This window comes from Aulonocara stuartgranti (assembly GCF_965226115.1).
Source record: "Aulonocara stuartgranti genome assembly, chromosome: 5".
Taxonomy (NCBI): domain Eukaryota; kingdom Metazoa; phylum Chordata; class Actinopteri; order Cichliformes; family Cichlidae; genus Aulonocara; species Aulonocara stuartgranti.
In genome coordinates this window covers 29,850,407-29,874,359 of record NC_138943.1, presented here as the reverse complement: position 1 = coordinate 29,874,359, position 23,953 = coordinate 29,850,407, and the positions used below count along the sequence as shown (strand labels likewise).

At 42.0% G+C, this 23,953-nt stretch overlaps 2 protein-coding genes across 6 annotated transcripts; one reads left to right on the top strand and one right to left on the bottom strand.

Moving 5' to 3' along the window:
• Window positions 1–127: 127 nt before the first annotated feature.
• On the top strand, window positions 128–2,703 carry LOC309706608 (actin-related protein 2/3 complex subunit 4). Its single transcript, XM_082533305.1, has 6 exons — window positions 128–253; window positions 841–959; window positions 1,282–1,393; window positions 1,487–1,582; window positions 1,937–2,107; window positions 2,187–2,703. The coding sequence occupies exons 1-6, from the start codon at window positions 251–253 to the stop codon at window positions 2,190–2,192; spliced, it is 507 nt and encodes a 168-aa protein (XP_082389431.1). The 5' UTR covers window positions 128–250; the 3' UTR covers window positions 2,193–2,703.
• Window positions 2,704–4,035: 1,332 nt separating this feature from the next.
• Window positions 4,036–22,367, bottom strand: pfkfb4a (6-phosphofructo-2-kinase/fructose-2,6-biphosphatase 4a). Of its 5 annotated transcripts, none has more exons than XM_082534969.1 (15): window positions 22,207–22,358; window positions 14,776–14,892; window positions 14,546–14,642; window positions 14,387–14,453; window positions 14,211–14,285; window positions 14,078–14,134; window positions 13,876–13,997; window positions 13,559–13,766; window positions 13,297–13,443; window positions 13,103–13,207; window positions 12,429–12,558; window positions 8,371–8,433; window positions 8,210–8,274; window positions 6,551–6,606; window positions 5,030–5,051 (listed from the first exon to the last, which is right to left on the bottom strand). In XM_082534969.1, exons 1-15 carry the CDS (start codon window positions 22,259–22,261, stop codon window positions 5,045–5,047), a joined length of 1,371 nt encoding a protein of 456 aa, XP_082391095.1. In that variant the 5' UTR covers window positions 22,262–22,358; the 3' UTR covers window positions 5,030–5,044. The 5 variants fall into 5 exon arrangements, with proteins under 5 accessions (XP_082391094.1, XP_082391093.1, XP_082391095.1 ...); XM_082534965.1 differs by lacking the exon at window positions 22,207–22,358 and adding an exon at window positions 15,854–16,132; XM_082534968.1 differs by lacking the exon at window positions 6,551–6,606 and having other exon boundaries at window positions 4,036–5,051; window positions 22,207–22,367.
• Between the last annotated feature and the right edge of the window lie 1,586 nt (window positions 22,368–23,953).

Below are 23,953 nucleotides of genomic sequence, written 5' to 3'. Positions count from 1 at the left end.
AGACAACAGCCGTTGTCCCCTCTTCATAGTGCAGAATGGGAACACCCTAGGGTGTGCTCGTTTTACTAAAAATACACTCCACCTGGGCGGAGAAATAAACGCGAACATTTACGCTGGGTGGGTAAAAACGATTCATTAGACTAACCCTCGCATCAAAACGAACACACCATAGATTTTCTCGACTATGTAGGATTTACGGAAGAGTCGTCCCAGGCGTGGCTGAGGAACTTCCGTCTTTTACAGCTCAAAAATGGTAAGTCTCCAGCACAACACTCAGCTTTATATTTAATTATTTAGCCAATTACCCCAAGTAACTACTGCCATATTTAACTTAAGATTAGCTAGCTAGCTGTGTGTTCCTTGTAGACGTGGTTTCTGGTTGGCTGCAGCAAAATGAGATTACGGGCATCCTTGATACGGTTTGCAGAAACAGATTGACTGAGCTGTCTTTTCCTCTCGTTTCCTTTTCTGCTCGTTTCTGTGACCTGTAGCTTCACCACAGTTTGTCCTTAAACCGTGGAAAAGCGACGTATATAGCTGGCATAAATACAGTAAATAATTTGGATGAGCTGCAGTGTCGATCACCTGAAGGCATCACATCCTCTTCTGCATTCATATCGCAGATAGATCTACACGTAGCTACGTAGCATTAGTAGATACTTGTTCATTCTGCCTGTGATAACAGATAGCTGTCAAGTGAGACTTGCACACGGATTATTGTCATGCGTAGCCTTAAACACAAGTCCCTGCTGGGCGATTTACCTTTATTCAACTGGAAGGATCTCATTGCATGTGGCCGAATCCTCCCAGGTATTGACTTTTTATTACTTTTCTCTTCAGACAGCGACTCTGCGCCCCTACTTAAACGCTGTGAGGGCCACCTTGCAGGCAGCCCTATGTCTGGAGAACTTCTCCTCTCAGGTGGTGGAGCGCCACAACAAGCCAGAGGTGGAGGTCAGGTATGTTTAGCAGCACTCAATTGAGTCTCACTGGTTTGTCCCCTGCTGCTTCCCACCCTATGCTTCCTCATGTTTCTCCTGCCCTAAAGATGTGTGTATTATGATCAGCTGCTGGCAGACGAGTTCAGTCATGTGCAAACTTGCATAAGAAAATCAAGGAGGGAAGAAAAATGGCTACAAGCAAGGGCAAGGCTTTAAAGTTGGACTGAAGGGACTTGCCTCAGCTTGTTCGCAGGTGTCCTCCCCGTTCAGTGTTGCGGGGTCTCGAGTATAACGTTGAGTTTTACTGTGTTTAGAAGGACTGTTTTTGCTGTTGTTACAGGAGCAGTAAGGAGCTGCTGCTTCAGCCGGTGGTGATCAGCCGTAATGACAAGGAGAAGGTTCTCATCGAGGGATCCATCAACTCCGTCAGAGTCAGTATTGCTGTCAAGCAGGTCAGTAGAGCTAGAATGGCTTTAACTTTTATTGTGGTTATGACTTTCCAGAATATTCTAACGCTCTTTAAAAACTACTATGATTGACTGCAGGCCGATGAGATCGAGAAGATCCTTTGCCACAAGTTTATGCGCTTCATGATGATGAGAGCAGAGAACTTCTTCATTCTGCGGAGGAAGCCAGTAGAGGTAAGAGACAGCGAGTGACAAAAGAGAAATCAGTACTTATTAACAGTATCAGAGGAAGAATACCACGTACAAAACGAGGAAGTGTGGGAGCTAAATGAGTCATAAAGGTCTTCATGCATGCATGTTTTAGAAACATCATACAGACAGTAAACACCTCAATAAAGAAGATCTAGAAGACGGTTGGTGCAGCAGGGGAGGATGTTAGGGATGGGGGGGTTGGAGGCAGATGATCCGCTGTTGACCCCTAAAGGGAGCAAGCAAAAGAAGGAAACAACATTAAATATCTCAGTATTTACAATAGCTTTAATGCAGTAACACAAATGGTGTCTTTTATTTTTTCCGCTCTTATTTTAGGGATATGATATTAGCTTCTTGATTACCAACTTCCACACGGAGCAGATGTACAAACACAAGTTGGTGGACTTTGTCATCCACTTCATGGAGGAGATCGACAAGGAGATCAGTGAGATGAAACTTTCGGTTAATGCCAGGGCCCGTATCGTTGCCGAAGAATTCCTCAAGAATGTAAGTAACTTGTTCGCTTCCTGCAGCGGCTCCGCTTTTATTATTGCCTCGTGTTAATTTGATTCTCTTGTCTTTACAGTTCTGATGGAAGTGTTAGTGTTTCCCCCGTGCCACCCTGGGAATGTTCCAACTGCCACTCGGCACAAGAGTGGAGAGTTAAAGGAGTAAGCAGCCGACCCGAGAGGAGAGGAACGTGACCAATCTGGCTTTGATGCCCTTTATTTACCCTTTACACCCGAGTGTCTTCCTGTACTCATGAATATCAATGACTGTACATAATGAAATATTTACAGTTTCATTTTCAGCCACTTAGAACAAATCCCCAAACAAAGGCGGGTCCTTAAAGTATTAATCAAGTTGATAACCATGAGTACAGGAGCACTGAGGCTGTGCTGTTCCAAATGAAACTCAGAAGAATTTTGTATTTTTTTGTGTTCTGTCGCTGTCGTTTTAAATTGTCTCCAAATTTTCTCTGTTCAGGACATACTTGTTTGTGGAAGTGTTAAGTCAAACGTAGAAAGAGCTCACTGTAAAGAAACTGCCATCAGTCATGCAAGAAGATACGGAAATATAATAATAAAACTCAGTTGTTTATACCTGTTTGTGTTTGAAAGCTGACGTTTTTGCTGCACTGTTGCTGTTCCTATAAATGGATTTGCTCTGTTTCAGAGGAAGTTGTTCTGAGCCTGCCCTTTAACCACATTTTGCCTTATGCGTGTGTAACTGCTGTGCGCCGTTTCAGCCGCCAGGAAGGGGAAGTGCAGGCAGGGTGTGAGTCTGACGGTGTTTGTTCACATTCACAACTTAATCCGAATCGTTCGATCCAAATCAAGACTTGAGTGTGCTGTGAAGAAAGCGCCATTTTCACAATAACCTTAAGTATTTCTTAAAAAAAAAAAAAAAAAAATCCACTTTAATTTGAGCAGCTGTACTTACTACACGCACACATGCTTCACAAAAGTTGTGACTCGTGGAGGCTGATACTGCCGTCACACGCAGGGAGGAAGAGATTTGTGTTTCTGTCCTGGCTCGAAGAGGACGCAGCCAAATTAACTTTACAATAATGGCAAGATAGCTTTGCAACTTCCTAAGTTTCCATTGTGATACCATGGTTCATGCATTTGACTGTACAGTACTGTGCATAAGTGTTAAATCACCCCATATTTATATTTTGCTAAGAAAGTAGGAAATGCAGCAATTGATTGGAAGGTATAAACGCACATAGAAATACTTTTTTAAAGGCAGAACAGCTTGTAAGTCAACATTTGATTTGATCACCGTTATTCTTAATCACAGCCTGATGTCTTTTAGGTAAGCTCTCTTGTCATTTTTTAAATGAGTCTTCAGAAATAGTTCTGCAGGCTTCTTGAAGGACATCAAAGATGATCCCACACTGCTCAATGTTGATAATCAGATTATCTTCAGATGGTATTTCCTGGTTGATCAAAATCTGATTAATCTGTTTAAAATCCCATCAATTTTAACAAGATCTCTAAAACCACTGGCTGAAATGCAACCCTACACCATGACAGCCCCTCCACAGTGTTTTACAGATGGCTGTAGGCACTCACTGTTGGACCTCTCTCCTAAACACCTCCGTACATATTGACGATTTGACGTTTTTGATTTGGCTCCCTCACTCCTGGAGACCTGTTGCCACTGATTTTCAGTCCAGTTGAAAATCAGTTTCCTTAAAATTTTTAAGCACACACTGCACAGCATGTTGGCCACACAGAAAGGCCCCGTCCAGATGATGGAGTCAACCTTAGGACCTTCTTGCTGTGAGGCAACAGTGCTAACCACCGCGCCGCCCACAAATAATCCCATTATCAAGAAATAACCACAACACGAACAGTACTGCACAAAACCCTCATAAAGAAACCCATCACAAGGTATGCAGTCACAAAAATCTCAAGTGAGAAGACAGATTGGAGTGGTTGGCTTAAAAAAATAACATCTTTATTATTGTGTAGTTGGGATGTACATTTTTTTTAAAATCTTAACCCACAACACCAACTTCAAGCTAATATTGTGTTCTTTGTTTCTGTTTTGCATGTTTAATGCTCTGATGTGTTCTCCACAGAAATGAGTGAAAGCATGTGAGTGTATTTCACTGAAGGCCCGTCGTGTGTGGAATCATCATTTACATAAAACATCAGTTTCAGCTGACACTGTACAAGCAGATACAGTACACCACATAGCTAAGGAAAGCTATTACACCAGCCAGCCCTACAAAATGAAATGGCTACTTGTTTACCATTAAAAATGAACGACCCAGTCCTTTAATCTATTACTGAATCAGCACTTTAAAAATAGTAAGCTGTTGTCCGAGTAGGTTTGCAGCCTACAAAGTGCACATTATCACTGAATACAGCTTCACATCCGATAATGACTGCACGTTACAGTTGCATATCAAAAACATGGAGCGGAAAAAAAAAATATCACAGGGTTAATACTTCAAGACACAAAACAGTAACTTTCAGTGTTAGTGCTACTGCTGCGCAAAATCAACACAATGAAACCACACGGAGTACAGTAACAGGCAGACAGGAATCTGCTGTGTGAGTCAAGCGTTTAACTCCCTGCTGTGCAAGACAATACTTTGATTCATAAATAATTTGGAACAGCGATGCCGAGGGCCCGCTGAACACTGAGGCCCGGACACTCGCAAGTTCCTCAAAAAAATATGCTTAAACAAGGGGTAACAGAGAAATGTGTGCGTGTGTATGGCGCTGGTGGAGGAGGAAGAAGGAGACACATTAACCTGCTGGTCACCAGTGTGAGGAGGTTGTGCACATTTGGAAAGGTGGAAAAAAAAGGAAGAAAAAGGAGGAAGGGGAAAGGTCCAGCTTTCAGCATCACCGGGTTCCAGCCAGCAGAGGTATCAGAGATGAGGAGGGACGGTCTGCAAGGCGTCTTCAGCCGTACGTTGGACGTTCACGTTCTGGAAGAAGGAATGCAGCAGCGTCAGTGTCCTGAGTGAATATACATCAACACAAGCCCACTTTTATCACAAGTCACCAAAACAAGGACTCTTCTTTTACTGGGGTGAAAAAAAACAAGAAAGCCTTTTTTTCTCTCTGTCAGTGGATGTTAATGCTTTTGTCTGCTGCTGCTGCAACTTCTTCCATCAGTTTTCCATCTACGACTTTTTGCATTTCTTTTGCCCAAGGCACCATCTGGAGAGCCCCATCACCATGACAGTCACTGGCGTGAGCAGACTGCCAAGTAATTGGTGTCTGGAAGTTGGTAACTACATGTTTCTCTAAACCTCACAGCAGCACCTGAGACTAACCTAAAATGCTTGTTACTACTTTTTCTTTACTTTAAATGTGATTTTTTAAAAATTTCCTCTTATTTTGTTTAATTTTAATCAGAGAGCCTTGTTAAGTCAGTGCAGACAGAAATCTGTGACTGGCACAGTGAGCGTTTTGTTTAGCTGTTTGCTATTCACCCCAGTGGAGTCTTTGCATATGAATGACCAGGAGAAATCTCAGTCTCCTGGTTTGCACTGCACTGAACGTTTCATGTGTACACAGAAGAAGATACGAAGGAAATTCCAGCGTTTGTTTGATCTCCCTCTGATATCAGTAAGAAACACCCAAGTCATTTTAAGTCTTTAACAATTCATTAATATCAAACAGTGAAGCAGATTCATGCCATGCTTTCTAAAATGAAGCACAAAAAGAGTGTGATAAAGATACATGATATGGAAGTGTAGTTTATTTAAAAACAGTCAACAGAAATTGCTTCCTCTTAGTTCTGATCAGTAACGTGAAAAACACTGTGAGAGTCTTCACATTGTTTCACAAGAAAAGTGTAATTTCATATTTCCAGCATTTTCATTAGACAGTGTTAGGACATCTTAACAAATTAAACAGGAGCTTATGTGCAAGAGTTTATGTGCAAATATAGAGAAACTGCACCACTTGGCTACGTCACAAAGCGCTAACCTTAAGAGTTTCCTGACTGCTATCTACAAACATATAAAGTGATGGCACACCGTTAAAAGTTAATGTGGTTAAAAATCAGTTCAACAGACAGAATCAAATAAACAACGTATTCACTGACTGCACTTCAGAAGGTGCTGGAGTGTCACTGTTTCACAGTCGGGAGTACAGCATCAGCTCAAAAACACCTTCATTTGATTGTTTTGCTTTTTTATTCATTCTCCAAAAATAGGAGAATGAGCTTGTCACAAGGTCCGTGACAGGATTAATAAATGAAAAATTACAAACTGGATTCCAGTCGATTACCACCATCATCACATCTTATTATTACAAGAGAAGGAAGAACAGAAGACATGAAGAGTGGAAAGAGACTCAGTCAGGGATTTTTTTTCCCTGAAGGTACACTGTGCATCTGAAGGGTTCTGTGTGGGTAATGAAGGACTAAAGGAGGGGGGAGGGTTGGGGGTGTTGGGAGGGGAGGGTACTGCCTCACTGGTGAGATGGCACTGTTAGCAAAGCTTCCTCTGACATCCGCGACACGTCTACGTTCTGTTTGATAAAAAAAAAAAAACAGACAAAAAGGAGGAGGGATCAAAACACAAGGGAGACATGAAATCCACTGGGCACACACCATGTCAACGACTTGGAATAATGCATCACGTTTAAGGTTTCAAGGATTTATCTGTTTTTCCACTTGTGTGACAGCATCAAGAAGAAATGAAAACCACTGTATGCACATATTTATGGTTTTGCCAATCTAGTTCAAAAGTTAAAAAATAAAATAATGTAAGTGCTCAACCATAAAACACACGCAGAGCATAAAACATTCACTGTTGTAGTATTTGTTATGCAGAATTCATCGCTGTTCAGTATCAACTCCTGTTAGAAAAAATAATAATAATAAAACAGTTAAAATGGTCCACTTGGAGGACTATTTATCTAAAGGAAATGAGGGAGAATGTGAAGAGCAGTTAGTCAGTGTTTCATTAATCTGTAACCAGAGGTGGGCAGTAACGCATAATCTGATTACTTTTTTCAAGTAACGAGTAAAGGGATTACTATTGCAAAAACGGTAATTAGATTACCGTTACTTTCCCGCAAGCACGCTGCGTTACTAAAACCGTGATTTTTTTGCAAGAATGTCTCATGACAATGACGTAAGCGAGTATGACGTTCGTGGCAACAGCTGTGTGCAGATCAACAATGGATCATATATCGAGTGCGGGAGAGAGTATGAGCGTGCAGTGTTTAAAGCGTGGAAGTACTGACCATTTACCATTTACTTTGAGTTTGATTCCATAAAAAGTGACAAAAACATTAGTGTCCGTGGTACGTGGGAAGAAAACTTCTTTTTACAGCGAAAAAAAAAAAAAAAAAAAAAAAAAACCCTAAACAAGCACCGAGTACGATGTAATGGGAAATTCACAGAGAAACTCGCGGATTCTTCAACTGACCGCTGCGGCACACCTGCACCAGGGTAAACCTCCGCCTACACCACTCCTGCTTTACAGGTGAAAATAGAGCAACAGGACTGCTAGTCTTTGATTTTATTTGTTTTCTGCTGTGTTTTACTTGCATCTATTTGAAAGAGTGAGTGTAAACACAAAAAATATTTTATTTTATGTGCTGGAATGTGCAGAAAATAGGTTTAAATGTTAAACTAATTTCTTCAAGTCAGAGAATGGTGCAGATAATTTAATTTTTGCTTGATGCATAAAGTTAAAAGATTAAAACTAATAAAACAAGTTTTATAAAGAGACTTTTCCATTTGATTACATTTTGTATGACGGATTATGCAGAAAAAGTAGAATTGGGCTGAAAGATATATCGCTTTATCAGCTATTCAGGTTGTAAATCGTGTTTTTAAAAAGTAACTAAGTAATTAATTACCGTTGAGAATAAGTAATCAGTAAAGTAACGGGATTACTTTTTTGGGGAAGTAATGAGTAATTAGTTACTGATTACTTTTTTCATAACTTGACCAACACTGTCTGTAACCAACACAGGATCTGCCAAACGAGCCAGCTCTGCATCGATTACGAAAGCATGGAAATCAGAAAGGAGCACCACAGTGAGCAACCTTACCTGTGAGAAAGCAGGCTCTGCTGTATGTGTCTGTTTAATGTGTGCGTGTGTGTGTCATGCTACCCACCGCTGGCCTCTCTCTGTGCGTGTTCACTGCATCCACGTTTAGGCTGATGGACTCCACTTTACAGCCTAAGCGTGCAGAAAGAAGGTTTGTTTGATTAGTTTATGTGGCAGCAGATGTATATTCAGTTTGTACATTGCACATTGGCACGACAGCGGACCTACCGTAGGCCACCGGTGTCAGCTTCAGCACCGTGTGTAGTGGGCACTTCAGATATGGAAGCTCCTCTGTATGGAAAGATGAGTTCATTAGAGCACCACCGTATAAGTACACACAGTGCTTTTCACATATTTACATTCTTTTCATAGTGGGAGCAGGTACTCGTGCATGTGCATGCTAAAGGAGTCACATGCGCACTTTTTAAAATGAATTAATAAAAGATATGATTCATCAGGTAGTAAACAAGTATTTTGTGATGAATAAAGAATGGGTCCAAATAGGGATGGGTACCGGTGTCCGGTGCCATGATGGCACCGGTTCTGACATAAACGGTAGTAACCAGACCGAAAAGCAGCGCACATTTCGGTGCTTTTTTTTCCTGAGCTGTGATACACTTTAGATTCTAGCCAATCATTTTACGTTTCCGAGGATAGTAGGCGGGGCCAGGTACGTACGTTCTGTTAGAGCAGAGCTACAGATTAAAAATGTCCAAGGCGAAGCGGTCAAAAGTCTGGCTGTACTTCATAGCAAAATATGCAAACTCAGCAGCCTGCAACAAGTGCTTTAAGCTGATACTGTGATACTGTCAAAGGAGGTAACACCTCAAATCCGATGAAACACCTGGCGACGCATAGCGTTTTTTTTAAAAAGCCCAGAAATGCGCCGTATTTGATAGCTTGCTGCGAGACCTCACACCGAGCGCATCTACTGTGGGTGGGTTGCCTGTTATGCAACATCCCCCAAAAACACGAAGAGGAGAGTCCTGGCCCCTAGCCCTGCCAGTGTAGCAGAAATGATGACGGATGATGGTGGCAGCAGCCGTTCTTCTCTGCGTGAGTAGCTAATTTACGTTTCAATTCAATTCAATTCAATTTTATTTATATAGCGCCAAATCACAACAAAAGTCGCCTCAAGGCGCTTCATAGATACAGAGAAAAACCCAACAATCATATGACCCCCTATGAGCAAGCACTTTGGCGACAGTGGGAAGGAAAAACTCCCTTTTAACAGGAAGAAACCTCCGGCAGAACCAGGCTCAGGGAGGGGCGGCCATCTGCTGCGACCGGTTGGGGTGAGAGAAGGAAGACAGGATAAAAGACATGCTGTGGAAGAGAGACAGAGGTTAATAACAGATATGATTCAATGCAGAGAGGTCTATTAATACATAGTGAGTGAGAAAGGTGACTGGAAAGGAAAAACTCAATGCATCATGGGAATCCCCCGGCAGCCTAAGTCTATTGCAGCATAACTAAGGGAGGATTCAGGATCACCTGGTCCAGCCCTAACTATATGCTTTAGCAAAAAGGAAAGTTTTAAGCCTAATCTTGAAAGTAGAGATAGTGTCTGTCTCCCGAATCCAAACTGGAAGCTGGTTCCACAGAAGAGGGGCCTGAAAACTGAAGGCTCTCCCTCCCATTCTACTTTTAAATACTCTAGAAACAACAAGTAGGCCTGCAGAGCGAGAGCAAAGTGCTCTAATAGGGTGATATGGTACTACAAGATCATTAAGATAAGATGGGGCCTGATTATTTAAGACCTTGTATGTGAGGAGCAGGATTTTGAATTCAATTCTGGATTTAACAGGAAGCCAATGAAGGGAAGCCAAAACAGGAGAAATCTGCTCTCTCTTTCTAGTCCCTGTCAGGACTCTTGCTGCAGCATTTTGGATTAGTTGAAGGCTTTTCAGCGAGTTTTTTGGACATCCTGATAATAATGAATTGCAGTAGTCCAGCCTGGAAGTAATAAATGCATGAACTAGTTTTTCAGCGTCACTCTGAGACAGGATATTTCTAATTTTAGAGATGTTGCGCAAATGGAAGAACGCAGTCTTACATATTTGTTTAATATGTGCGTTGAAGGACATGTCCTGGTCAAAAATGACTCCAAGGTTCCTCACCGCGTTACTGGAGGCCAAGGTAACGGATCCAGAGTAAGAATCTGGTTAGATACCATATTTCTAAGATTTTCAGGGCCGAGTACAATAACCTCAGTTTTATCTGAATTAAGAAGCAGAAAGTTAGCGGCCATCCAGGTCTTTATGTCTTTAAGACATTCCTGCAGTCTAACTAATTGGTGTGTGCTATCTGGCTTCATGGACAGAGAGCTGGGTGTCATCTGCATAACAGTGAAAATGTATGCTATGTCTTCTAATGATGCTGCCTAAGGGAAGCATGTATAATGTAAACAGAATTGGTCCTAGCACTGAACCCTGTGGAACTCCATAATTAACCTCAGTGTGTGAAGAGGACTCTCCATTTACATGCACAAATTGGAGTCTATTAGATAGATATGATACAAACCACTGCAGTGCAGTACCTGTAATACCTACAGCATGTTCTAACCGCTCTAATAGGATATTATGGTCAACAGTATCGAACGCTGCACTGAGGTCTAGCAGGACAAGCACAGAGATGAGTCCACTGTCAGAGGCCATAAGAAGATCATTTGTAACCTTCACTAAAGCTGTTTCTGTGCTGTGATGAGCTCTGAAACCTGACTGAAACTCTTCAAATAAACCATTCCTCTGCAGATGATCTGTTAGCTGTTTGACAACTACTCTTTCAAGGATTTTTGATATGAAAGGAAGGTTGGAGATTGGCCTATAATTAGCTAAGACTGCTGGGTCTAGAGATGGCTTTTTGAGTAAAGGTTTAACTACAGCCAGCTTGAAGGCCTGTGGTACATAGCCGATTATTAGAGATAGGTTGATCATATTTAAGATCGAAGAATTAATTAATGGCAGGACTTCTTTGAGCAGTTTTGTAGGAATGGGGTCTAAAAGACACGTTGAGTAGGCTAACCACGTTATTACATTAATGCATGTAAGGTGAACTAGCAAACAATCATCATAGCTACATGCGGCTGTCCTCTTGTTTGATGGCAGATACTCCCTTCACCCTGGCTAAAAAGGCTAAAATGACCAAAGAAAAAGTGGAAAACAGTTAAACATGAGAGGTTTAGGACAAAGTTTGTGTTTTTTCCGTTGTTTAAGCACTGCTTCCAGCCAAGAGTTCTCTCTGCTTTCTTTGGGGCCATCGTGGTTCAAAGAGTTGGCAGTTCGTCCTGTAACCGGAAGGTTGCCGGTTCGAGCCCCGGCTCGGACAGCCTCGGTCGTTGTGTCCTTGGGCAAGACACTTCACCTACCACCTACTGGTGATGGCCAGAGGGGCCGATGGCGCGATATGGCAGCCTCGCTTCTGTCAGTCTGCCCCAGGACAGCTGTGGCTACAACTGTAGCTTGCCTCCACCAGTGTGTGAATGTGAGAATGAATGAATAGTGGAATTGTAAAGCGCTTTGAGGGCCCCGAAAAGTGCTATATAAATGCAATCCATTATTATTATTATTATTATTATTATTTTCTAGCAGATGGACTCCAACTCCATGTTCTTGGACCTGCAGTTTAGTTTGTGCCGCCTCACAACAAAGACTGCTGTCACAGGCTGCACTCATGAGAGGTTGCTAATGATATCGTGAACTATCTGGCTAACAGCAAGGTAACTTTCAAAATAACAGCGTCTGCTAGTAAACTCATCATGGATCGTTATTTTGGAGGGGTGAAAAAAACCCATTAATCGCTAAATACAATATGGCAGTTTTTAATACCCCTCAAGTACAGTGTGAGTGTGAGACAGTGACACAGTGAAGAATTCTGAAGTGGAGGAATTATTGAAATAAAGGAAAAACAGAAATGAGGTCAGTCAGCCACGTACGTCTCCAACTGCTCACTTGAAAAATGAGCTTTATGCAAAACACGTCAGCGCACAAACCTCTCATCCAGCATCTTAGTTAAAAAGACTCTAACCCAACCAAGAAGGTCTGTGAGGTGCACAAAAGTTAGTCTGGCATGTGAAGCTGCGGAAGCAGCCGGGGACCGGACATGCACAATAATTCATCTATCACTCTGCCTTCAATAGATGTGAAAATGAAACTGAGCAGATAGCTCCAGGATCTACGTGATCTACAATAAAAATGTTGTGTGTGTTTTACACTAAAATGTGTTTCCTAAAATTATTTTTCTCTTACACCTCTCAGGTTTCTTGACATTTCAGTTTGAAAACTGACCTGCTGTTTTGTCCAGAAAGTATGCCAACAGGCAGCGCAGGACAGCTTGATGACAGATGACCAGCACGTTCTCCTGCCGCTCCAGCTCCATGATGACGGGCTCCAACCGCTGCACCAGGTCCTCATAGGACTGAGTGGCACAAAACAACGGAAAAGGCAATCGTGCGAATCCCCAAAACAATATAAAAAACTGAATGTGTAAAATAAGACTTCCACTTGACATTGACACATCCTGCAGAGTAATTAATTCACAGGTGAACAGGATGACATCTGAGCAAATGGAAAATCCATACAGGCTGTGTAGACTAACATAGGCTTTAACGACATTTCCGAAAGCATGATGTCACCGCCCGACTGGGCAACCAGCTAATGCCCATATCCATCTTCCTGTTACAGATTAATGGAGAGGTAATGGAATGAACTAAAGGTGAGAAAGGACCAGCAGGCACCTCAAACCACCTGATCAAATATATCTGGCACACACACACACACACACTGATGCTGAAGCCTTTGTTTACTGTGATCTAGTGTTAAGCCGATACTGTCTGAGAAGCTGAAGCTCATTAGCACAGAGTAGGCTGCCAGAAGCCATTAAGATAAAATTAGATCATGCCCACAAAGGAAAATCCTGTCTGCATTAGCAATGTTCCACATGTTAAAAAATAACCACTGACCTCTCCTTTTGGATAGCGATAGCGATATTTGTCCTGGTCTCTTAGTGCAAACTCCAGAGGGTAGTTTCTTTGGATCTCCTCATACATCAACTCCTCACACACACCCTAAAATGCACATACGGGTTCAACTTCAACACAGAAGCACAAAGAGGTAGTCAACAGTGATGTGCAGAAGCCAAGAGAGCACCACCTACAGCATCAATCTCATTCAGGACCTTCCACTGTTCATAGGGCACATTGAGGGCTTCGGCTGTCTGGATGGTTCTCTTCATCTGACTAGTCCATACCTTGAGGTCGCTAATGTTTTGCTCCTGGATGAAGTGGCTCAGCTTCTTAGCAAACTGGAGAAAGAAAAACAAAACCTTTATTTATTTTCACAATAGCTCATGCAGTCAGGAGGAAGACAGGTAAGGGTTTAGAAGACATTTTTTCTTTGATTGTAAAGTTTCGTTGTACCTCCTTCCCTCTAATCGTCAGACCCGAGTCTCCTCCGATACGACCCTTGACGTTTAGCTCGCTCTCCCCGTGGCGGCACAGGTAGATGGAGCGGGGTGTGATGTGGATGTTCATGAGGTAGTAGACAATCCGGCTCTGGATGTGGTCTAACACTCTATTGACCAAGTACCGCTGACCAACGTCCATGATTTTAATGTAGGACAGATCTCTGAGGGGAGAACACAGATAAAATACAATAAGAAAATGTATTTTTTAAGCCGGTTACTCCCATAGTTTTGCAATGGGGACACACACACCATCACCAGGTTCCACCTCACCTGTCCAGTACCTCATCCAGTGTCTCGTACGAGTTTTCATAGCACTTAATCCGCTTCATGAAATCTTCCACTGCTTCTTCTGTGTTGCAGTTGGTGTAGTCCGGGCTATCCAGTTTCACTTGCTAAAGTAGAGCAACAGCAGAGGAGTGAGCCCTGCATCTTCTAACGAGTCAAAACAGTGCCAACAAACACAGACACTCACCACTATGTTCTCCTGTATGACATCTGGGTCTTCACACACAGACTCCACAAAGAACACCTGAAGGAAGACAGAAGACAGAATCAGTGTGACCGCCAGCAAAACCCGAACCCTCACTTTGAGCCCGCCAGGTTACCTTAAAGCCATTCTGCTCCGCAAACTCCAGGATGGTCTCCCTTCTTTCTCGGGTAGTGTTTGTTGCATCGAACACCTGTAGTAACACACACATTATATGAGCTTTTTTAGCACTGCACCCCGTATCTGAGCTGAAGAAAATATCTCAGCCTGTGTGATAATTAACACATGACCCACCGCAACCTGGCCTCCGTCTTCTGTGAGGTACTCCCGCACATCGTTCAATGCCGCTGAAGCACACTTTCTGTGAAAATCACAGACAATCGGCCATAAAATGTTACATAATTAGTGATTAAATAACTTGTTAAGGTAGCATGATGCCAAAAGCACCCTTACCTTCTGATCTTTAACCCCTCCTCGTTGTCCGGACGGAAGAACTCAAAGGACTTGTAGATCTTTACAAACTCTCTTCTGTACTGTCCAACATTAAACTCTAAAGAGAAAAAAAATGGAGGCAAAAGCTATTTATTATAATTGCACTCAAAACACTCTCACTGGTGCTTCTGCTCTTGTGCATAATTTTACTAAAATCTGATACACTCTGTTCAACTCTATGGCACATGTACCTCTGGTGGGCACTCCGATCCAGTTGAGATAGCGGGTCAGCTTCTTGGAGATGTAGGTCTTCCCTCTGGCAGGTAGGCCCACGGTAACAATGAGTGTGGGACAGTTGGTCATACATACTGAAATGAAAGAGATCAAGGAAGCTTCAGTCCGCAGCTGATCCCTTACAATACGAAAGTCAAATTTAAAAACACACAGTTACTCAATCAAGACTGTCAACAACCAGGTTTGGGGATAGATTAGGAGACTGGCTCCAAAATGCTATCTTTTATATTACACAATTTATAAAGATATAATTTGAACGTTAGATTGGCATTATCAGAATGTGTGCGCCTGCGTGGTGCTGATATCGTTCATCTTGATAAAGTCTCACCACCCTGACAACGTGGAGTGATAGACAGAAGTATAACAGAGGTCACAGTTGCTGCAAGATGTGTCGGGGGTCTAGTGAAACAGCACTTTTACTGCAACAGACATCTGGAGAAAGCCAGCACACTGAGCCACTGCGTACACAGGTGACTGGGCCAGAGAGCAGCCAACCACTGGCCACATGCTCATTATTTTAAACTCCGCTCATTCCAATAATCCTCTCCGAGTCAGGCCACAGTGAGGAGACCCTGACCGTGCTGCGGCGCGCTGGTAAAACTCAGCAGCACAGCCACACGGCGAATGAGCCGCATGACTGCGGGGATACAATTCATGTTTACAACCGGCGGTCGACACAGAGGGTCATCCCTCGGACCAGTCCTTTCTCCTCGATACGAGCAGCCTTCATGTGCGGCGAGCATCATGTGAGTCCTTACATAAGCGTGCGAACCAGATGGCTGCTGCAGCAGAGAGACGTCTGACCTCTGTGAACTGTACTCCCCGCGGTAACGGCAGCTACTGCCACACAGATATTAATGCATACTGACCCAGCGCTCATTATTCACGGCGGACTGGAAGCCTCTACACACGCGCTCACGCGCACGCGGAAGAGAAAAAAGGGTTCCGGAGAAACTGTGAAGCACAACCATTGATACTCATATGACCACAAACGTTATATATTCAAGCTAACTGTTGTCGCCACGTCATACGCACCCTTCCTTTGACAAATGTGTTTTTCAGGAAGGCCGTTTTTATACGGCATCCAAATCTTCTTCAGGGGGTTTTGCGTGAGCTCCCGCGGATTTGTCGCTGCTTTGTCCTCCATTCCGTCTTGCGGTGAGGTGGAGGTTGCCGCGGCGGCAGCAGGAACACGGGGCTTCTTCCCGTGATGCTGCTCTGAAGTCGACCGGTGCTTCATCCGCGTTGGTGTGGCGGGATGGAGACGGCACGAGCGTTCTTTTCTCTCTTTCTCTGTGCCACTTGTCACGTGACCCGATCTGCCGATACCAACAACCGGCAGTTGGACGTAATGATCACAGCACAGGCGCAAAACAATTTTGTGATTAAACGTAAGTTTTATATGTTTTGCGCAACCACAAAACACAATCGTTGCATAATTACACCGATTACCCCATAACAAATAATTACGGGGCCAGTATTGCTGATATCAATATTGTTAACCTATAAAAGCAGCGTATTTAACAGGGAGCAGGGTGTCATGATTTATGACATGCATCACGATCAGTTTGCAAATTATGAACACGCTTTAATGACAATTAAATCACTGTGACGTTTACTCTCCACAATGACACACCTTTCAGCTTCTCGTGTATTTTGAAACTCCAAAACGCTTTGAGTCAACTTCTGTTGTTTCACTGTGCTATAGGCGAGAAATAAAATGGATGTGACAGTGAACACAAAAAGGTTCAGGGACTTTTATAGTGCAGTATTTGAGGTCTATTTTTTCATTTCCACAAAATAAATAAATAAATAGATAAATAAATCAGTGCGCTACATACTGAACCTAGAGGATAGAAACTAGTGTAAATCCTACTGCCCTAGTTTCAATCCAGCACCAATAGCAGCATTGACATTTGCATTGTCCCACCTCTAAATAACAGTTTTAAGCTCAAAAATATTTCTGGCTGGTCTTGATTCTAATGGTCCTCTTATAATGGTCCTCAGCAGCATCTCATTGGCTTAAAGTGCTCACAGTGACATTGGGTCACTGTTGTACCAACCAACCTCTCCTAAGCTTTACATAACGAAGGGCTGCTTTGACATTCTGCCATAAATCATTTTGATACAGTTTTGAATTAATTGTTTTTTCAGTAATTGCAAGGCACAGAGGCACAGAGACAGCAAAGGAGTTTCAAAACACGATTTCCACCACTGTGCTTCACAGTTGGTACTGAAGTTTGGCATCTGCCTTGCTCCACAACTTCAGCTTTCTTGTCATCATTTTTGTTGTCCACAGCATGTCCCAAAAGCAGTGCGTAACATCAGCGGAGGGAAAACTTAGACTTTGTTTCCATTGGTTTCTTTCATAGCATGCTTTCTCCAATACTCATTAATTAATACATTTATTAATAAGTGATAATTATACTTTCAGTAACAGGCCTTGTATGATGCTATGGTTAGTTTATTTTATTAAATTTCCTATATCGCCATCTGGATGAGACCAAAGCGCATGCTCGGCTCCTATTTATTGACTTTTCTTCAGCTTTTAATACTATCCAGCCACATCTCTTAGCTTATAAACTTCTTAACCCGTTTAAACTGGATTTTAATCTTGTTGGTGGGATTTTAGACTTTTGGACCTGTTGTAGATGAGTCTGCTTCTTGGTGTGATCAGTCATTCTTAAAGATCAGCAGCTTGAAAAGTAAGGACATGGTAATTGACTTCAGGAAGCCATCCTCCCATCCTGCACCAACAGTAGTACATGGTGCAGCAACTGAACTGGTGGATAGTTTTAAGTAATTAGGGGTTGTTCTTGATAAGGTTCTGTCCTTTGAGTCACATTTTGATGCTACAGTGAAAAAGGTCCAATAACGACCGTACTTTTTAAGGAGATTCTGAAATGATGACCCTTTTTTATAAAAGTTTTATTGGATGTATTTTAATGTTTTGTATCATTGCTTGGCATGGTAATTTGTCTTTGACCAATAAGACCAGATTTAGTAACCTTAGTAACCAAGAGACATAGAGTGCCTTTTATACCTGCTGCTATTGTGATGATTAATAACACTAAACCATAAGCATTGTTGCCATCACTACTGGACATTGGACTTTGTTGATGATAACATTTGGGCTGTTCTCTCTGGGCTGTTTTGAGTGTGTGTGTGTGTGTGTGTGTGTGTGTGTGTGTGTGTGTGTGTTGTTTCATGTGTGGACATACTGCAAATCAATTTCCCACTGGGGACAATAAGGTTACCATTGAACACTGTATACTACCTTTTCTCTAAACTATATACTTTGTTGCCTATTTCAGGAGTACATGCGATGCCCCCAGTGTAAACTTTGCAGGACACTCACTCCTCAAGAGTGGATCACCAGCTATCGATCCTACGTGCTGCACAATAATATTCAATACTTAGTATTTACTGTTATATTCACATAGATCATCGCGATGATGTTGTTTATTATGTTGCTCTCTTTTTTTTTGCTTGTTTTCTCTTTTTTCTTTCTCAACAGGTGATCCAGGTGATTGATATATGTATTTTTTTTTGTCTTTTTGTTTTGTTGGGGGTTTTTTTGCCCTTTATCACCGTTCCTCTTCCCCGCTGTTTTTCTTTCCCTACCTCTCTTTCTTTCTCCCTTTTCTTTCCCTCAGTCATGTCTGTCCCGTGTGTAGCAAGTGAAAATAAAATAAAAATAAACAATAAAAGCAAAGGTGAATCAAATAGACCAATACGGCAAGGCCGGGATGGTCCATTTGGTAAAGTAAATCTACTGGGCATCTTTCTTTGCCTTTAGACAATAATTCTGATGCAAAAGAACCAAACGGGACAGACGGAAGAAAAAAAAATGAGTGGATCACCAGTCTTGAATTTTCTCTAGTTGTATAGTTTGCCTTATTGTGGACTAATCAATGCCCAGGTCTTTAGAAAAGCTTAATAACAATTTGACAAAGATCCTGTAAAAGCTATCACAACAGAAGCATGCTTTACACAACTAGTATTTCTTGAGAAGAGCAGACCTTGTCAGCACAAATTTTGTTTGCTTGTATTTAAATGGAGAGCAGCCTAACTCACATTTCCAGGTTTACATCCTTAACTGGAATGCTTGAAGGTAGCTTTTGGAAAAGTCATACCCCAGAGGTCCGGGTTACATGGTGAGTGCGTTCATAAAGGTCAAGTGATCACGTGTTGTTTATTTACTCTAGTTGGGTTTATAAATGAGATTTAGATGAAGGTCAGAACCCATTTTATAAGCAATTAATGCTGAAAAGACTAATTACAAATGCTTACTTTTAGCTGAAAGGTCATAAACCAATGTATAATGCTTAAAACAAACATAAGAAAAAACGTATGTATGATGATTAGGAGACTCAACAATATGTGTTATCACATAAAACCATATCATGTTTGTATTTCAAATGCACTCAGCGGAGTACTGATAAACAACACATTTCCTAGACATCAGGTATGTAAAAGTCATGCTGTCTTCCTTTCTTTCTTCTTCTTCTTCTTTTAAGGTTTTGAACTTCTACATAAACTCACTAATGAAAACCTAAAAGTTCTACTTTAAATGGACCTCAATAGCCCTTTGTAGCCAAATAGGTGCTTTCACTTTTATCCATTCCTCTCATCACTGTCCAACCTGGCAACCACATTTTCAGCATAGTTCTTTCCACCTTTAACCTTTGACCTGATTCACAGAAGTCTAGTCAGCAGGAAAAACACTTTGTGTGTGTCTTTAGGAAAGACGTTTTCGTTTTAATTGAGTACAGGGGTTTGGTGTTTCCCGATTCAAATGTATGTGTCTGTAAAATGTAATAAAATAACAGTAAATAGTCCTGAAGCAGCAACTAGCCTGGTCATGGCCAAGAGATAGCCATGACTAGTTGCTGCTCCTGACTCCTCCTGACTCTTGAAAGTGTGGAGCAACAAGATGACACTGTGTATTATGTGGGATTATACACCACAGCACTGCTTTGAGTTTCAACTCATTAGTCATAGTCAGAGTCCACTTATTCTACTTTCATACTCACAAACAGACCTGTCCAAAAAGACCAGAAAAAAGTGTGTAGATAGTTACAGGCAACATTAATAATGTCTATTTCTGTTTCAGGGTTCTGCTGTTATGTTCACTGTCCCAATCTGAGGCTTACTTAGAAACTTGACTCAACCATAGTTTTTGCACTACATCAAACGTAAAGTGAAAAATATCTGCTTTTCTTTCACATTTTATATGGCAAACAACTTTTTTCCCCACATGCTCACACACTTCACTCCACTCCCTGACAATGTCCATGAGATGGCAGTATTGCACTCCATCTGTCCTCATCTGTAAGTCTGCACTCTATGAGTATATTAAACTTTGCTACTGGAATCAAACTCACTAGCCTGAAAACACATCTCACTGGTGACTCATTTTTGCAAGTCCAATTTTGTCATATATGCACAATAATATGTTAGGTCATGTGCTCTTCATCTCAGGTGAACAGAGTAAAGCAGTTGGGGGAGTGCAAAACCCCTGCAGTGGACACAGAACTTAGCACACCACACAGGCACTAAACATAAAAACTAAACACAGAAAGCTTCACAAAGGCAGAACGTATGCAGACCTGATCAGACCTGTATAAAAAGTTTACATCACTGCACTGGTGTACCTAATATGTTTTTCAAAGCTCTTTACACTCTTATGTGTTATAATCAGAGGTGGGTAGTCACTAATTACATTTACTCTTTTAAATATACCTGAGTACTTTGGGAAAAAATTCTTTTAGGAGTAGCTTTACTGCACTGTGCTTTTTAATTTTACTTGAGTAATATTATTATGAAGCTTTGCTACTCTTACTTGAGAAACATTTCTCGCTACTCTACTCAGTGTAACTTCACTGCATGAATAATAAACACATTTTAATCAAAAATGCATGAGACACTGACACAAACCTACAGTTTATGTCAAGTCGTTGTTGTTTTTTGATTTTCAGTCTTTCAAATACCAACATTTGCACTAAACTTTATATTTGTGTCTGTTTGATTATCTCATTTTTAAACATTAAATCAGATGTTATGATCAGTTACACAGTACTAAAGTAGCATTTCTTTTAAACTAAATTCTTTTTTACTGTTACTCGAGTAATTTCTTGAACGGCTACTTTTACTTTTACTTGAGTAAAACTATGTTGAGGTAGTGCTGCTACTATTACTTGAGTACAATTTTTTTTTGGCTACCCTACCCACCTCTCGTTATAGTTATACTATTTTGGAGCACAGAGTCGATCGTGATGGGGTAGCAACAGGGCCCTTGACCTAAATATGCTCTGATGGAGGTTTTCTAATTAAATAGGCCCTACACGCTCAAATTCCCTGTCTGCTAGTAGACTATAATATATGTCAGGTTCATCAGGTCCACGAAGAAATGGCACAGTAACTCGTGGTTTATTTTTATATTTTCAGCTGTCAAATAAACATGCTGCAGTGCAAAAAGTTTTGACAGAAACCGCAAAACTGCGTAAAAGTCAGCTAGAGAACATCAGATGAAGGATATTTGCATAAAGTTGTACACGGCCTATGAGAAATCAGCCACTGACAATCCTCCACTGACACTCCTGCTTGGCAGGAGGTTCTCGCACATTTTTCAGTGTCGTCTTAAAAAGCTCCACTGGAGAACATGAACAGGAAACGGAGCTGAGCCGGGCTCCTCCTCCTCCTCCCAGCAGCTGTCAGGCTCTGATTGCAGCTAACCGCCTGTAGCCTGTAACATACTGGACAAGTCATTTCCTAACATAGTAGTGGACATTAACATTACACTTGGTAGTAAAGTCGGCATTGGCCGTACAGGGAGTGTGAGGGAGCCCGAAGCTTATTACGATCGAGGATGAAGCAGACACGAGCGACAGGCTGCGGTTACATCGCAGCGGCATCTGATCAGTCACAACAAACAGCCATAAAACGCAAACCATCAGCCTCTCCAGCAGCACCACAGGAATCAGTGTAGGACCATGACAGCAATCACAGCCCGATGATGGCACACACCAATAACCTGGAAGATGTGTCGCACGCACGCGCCCAAATCTTAACATTGTCGTTTTGTTATTTTTTTAAAATCTATTTTATTCTAGCAGCAGCTCTAAAACACCCGCCCGGCAGTAGCTGTGAAGCTGCTGCTGTTCCAAATAAGTCTGCCAACTATTTAAGAGAAAAACCCAGAGACTGTCGCCAGCTGCCGTTATGTAGGGTAAAGGTGAAAGCGCCAGCACACCAACAGGCATCGACTCTTGTTTACGTCTTTAAGGGCTGCCCCTCGCCGTCCTACGCTGTCTGTCTGTTAAAGGAGAACAATTCAAAGTGCTGAACGAACGGATCCGAGGAGCGTGGAAATCGACGCCTCTTACCCGCTCTGTCCTGGTTCTGCGAGAGCTTGGACCTGCTGGAGCAGCCTCTCATCATGAGCGTCCGTCTGATGGAGCGCAGTGCCTGGCGGTGTGTACGTGCGTCCAACAGCAGCCAGCGCCACTGATGCTCACTGTACACACCCCCGATGTGCGCGCGCGCGCGCGTACGTATGCGGGAACCTGGAGTCAGGAGGACGGCTTTCGACAAAAATGGGTATAATGAAAGAGCGGCCTACCTGCCTTATGACCCTCCTACACCCCACCCACGTTTAGACTGTCCGGAACGTCTTTACCAGCCCAACCCTTACAGGCAGAGCAAAAGAAGAAGGACTGGATTGGCAGCCAACTTTGACAGGGATGTGATATTTCATTCAAAAACAAACAACACAAAACAAAACAAAAATACCTGCACAGCATAAACTCAAACCTATATATATCATGAACCGGTTTGGGAAATATCCATAAACGCGCAGTACGTTGGTTTTGTTTGCAGGTCTTCAGTGGGATCATGGTTTAAAGCCAGTCTCGCGACCAGGCGATGACCTTTTTTTTTTTTTATTAAGTTCCACAGTCATATATATGAGGGGAAGCCGACTTTCCCAGGTCTGACTTGTGTTGGACTTGCACAGGCCCATGCACTCAGAAGTCACTGTACTCTTGAGTCCGATTCTCTAAGCTACAGTTAACTATAATATTACCATGGGCTTGTTGTTACTATAACGTATGGTTATAACCAGACTGTATGGCTTAATTTCACTTACAGTAAAATTTATTTTCTAATTAAAAAAAAAATACTATCAGTAAAACTGATTCTCAATCCAGCTCAGGGGGTACAGCGTCTGCACCTCTGGGACCACAACACTGCAGCTTATTGGGGCTTCACCTCATCTGCTTTCACGTGACACTTTTGGCTTATAAAATGCACAGTTCAAGAAAGAATCATTCAATTACACAGGCCTCCACAGTTCATACCATAACAATAAAAACTCAAAACTCATCCAGTGTATGCTGAATGTGCTCTAAAATTTCTTTATCCTACTTAGCCATATAGAATATTCTGCTCAAATAATACTAAAAAAAACTGAACCATGTCACTTATTTACTGCTGAATGTGAAAGCCAAATCCTTTTTTAAAAAAAGTTTAAAAGCTTTCCAGGAGCTGTCATACTTGCAGAACTTGCTCTCTGTAGCGCAGGAAGACTGCTCCTCCTTGCCTTGACGTAACTCAGCCAATACTGGTGAGGCCTGTTGTTTACAGTTCTGCTGCGTTTAATTGGACAATACACACAGGAAGACTCCTGGTATAAAATAGTTTTCGGAGAGTTATTGCACCTGTGACGGAAAGAATGGAAGAAAGACTACAAAATATGATGTGTGCAGTATGATCAGTGCAAGATGAATCACACCAAACGGTGTCCTGTGATCTTGGAGAGATTCTCGTGGTTCCAATGGTACTAACATTTATTTTTGTGCTTCTTTTCATATTTTTCTGTGACAAAACCCAACTTAATTTATTTAAAGTTCTAAGACAACAATTGTGAAAAAAAAAATGAAGTCAAGGCGCATCTAAGTATCAGTTATAGCTGCAGTAAAGAATTCTCCGATCTTCCATACAATGCTATGAAACGAAGCACACATGCACTGAGCTACCAAGCACTGTGACCCTCTGGAGATAATATAAGCATCATGTGACATGCCTGTGAGGACTTGAGGCTATTTTGGTGGCAATGATGATACCCTTAACTAT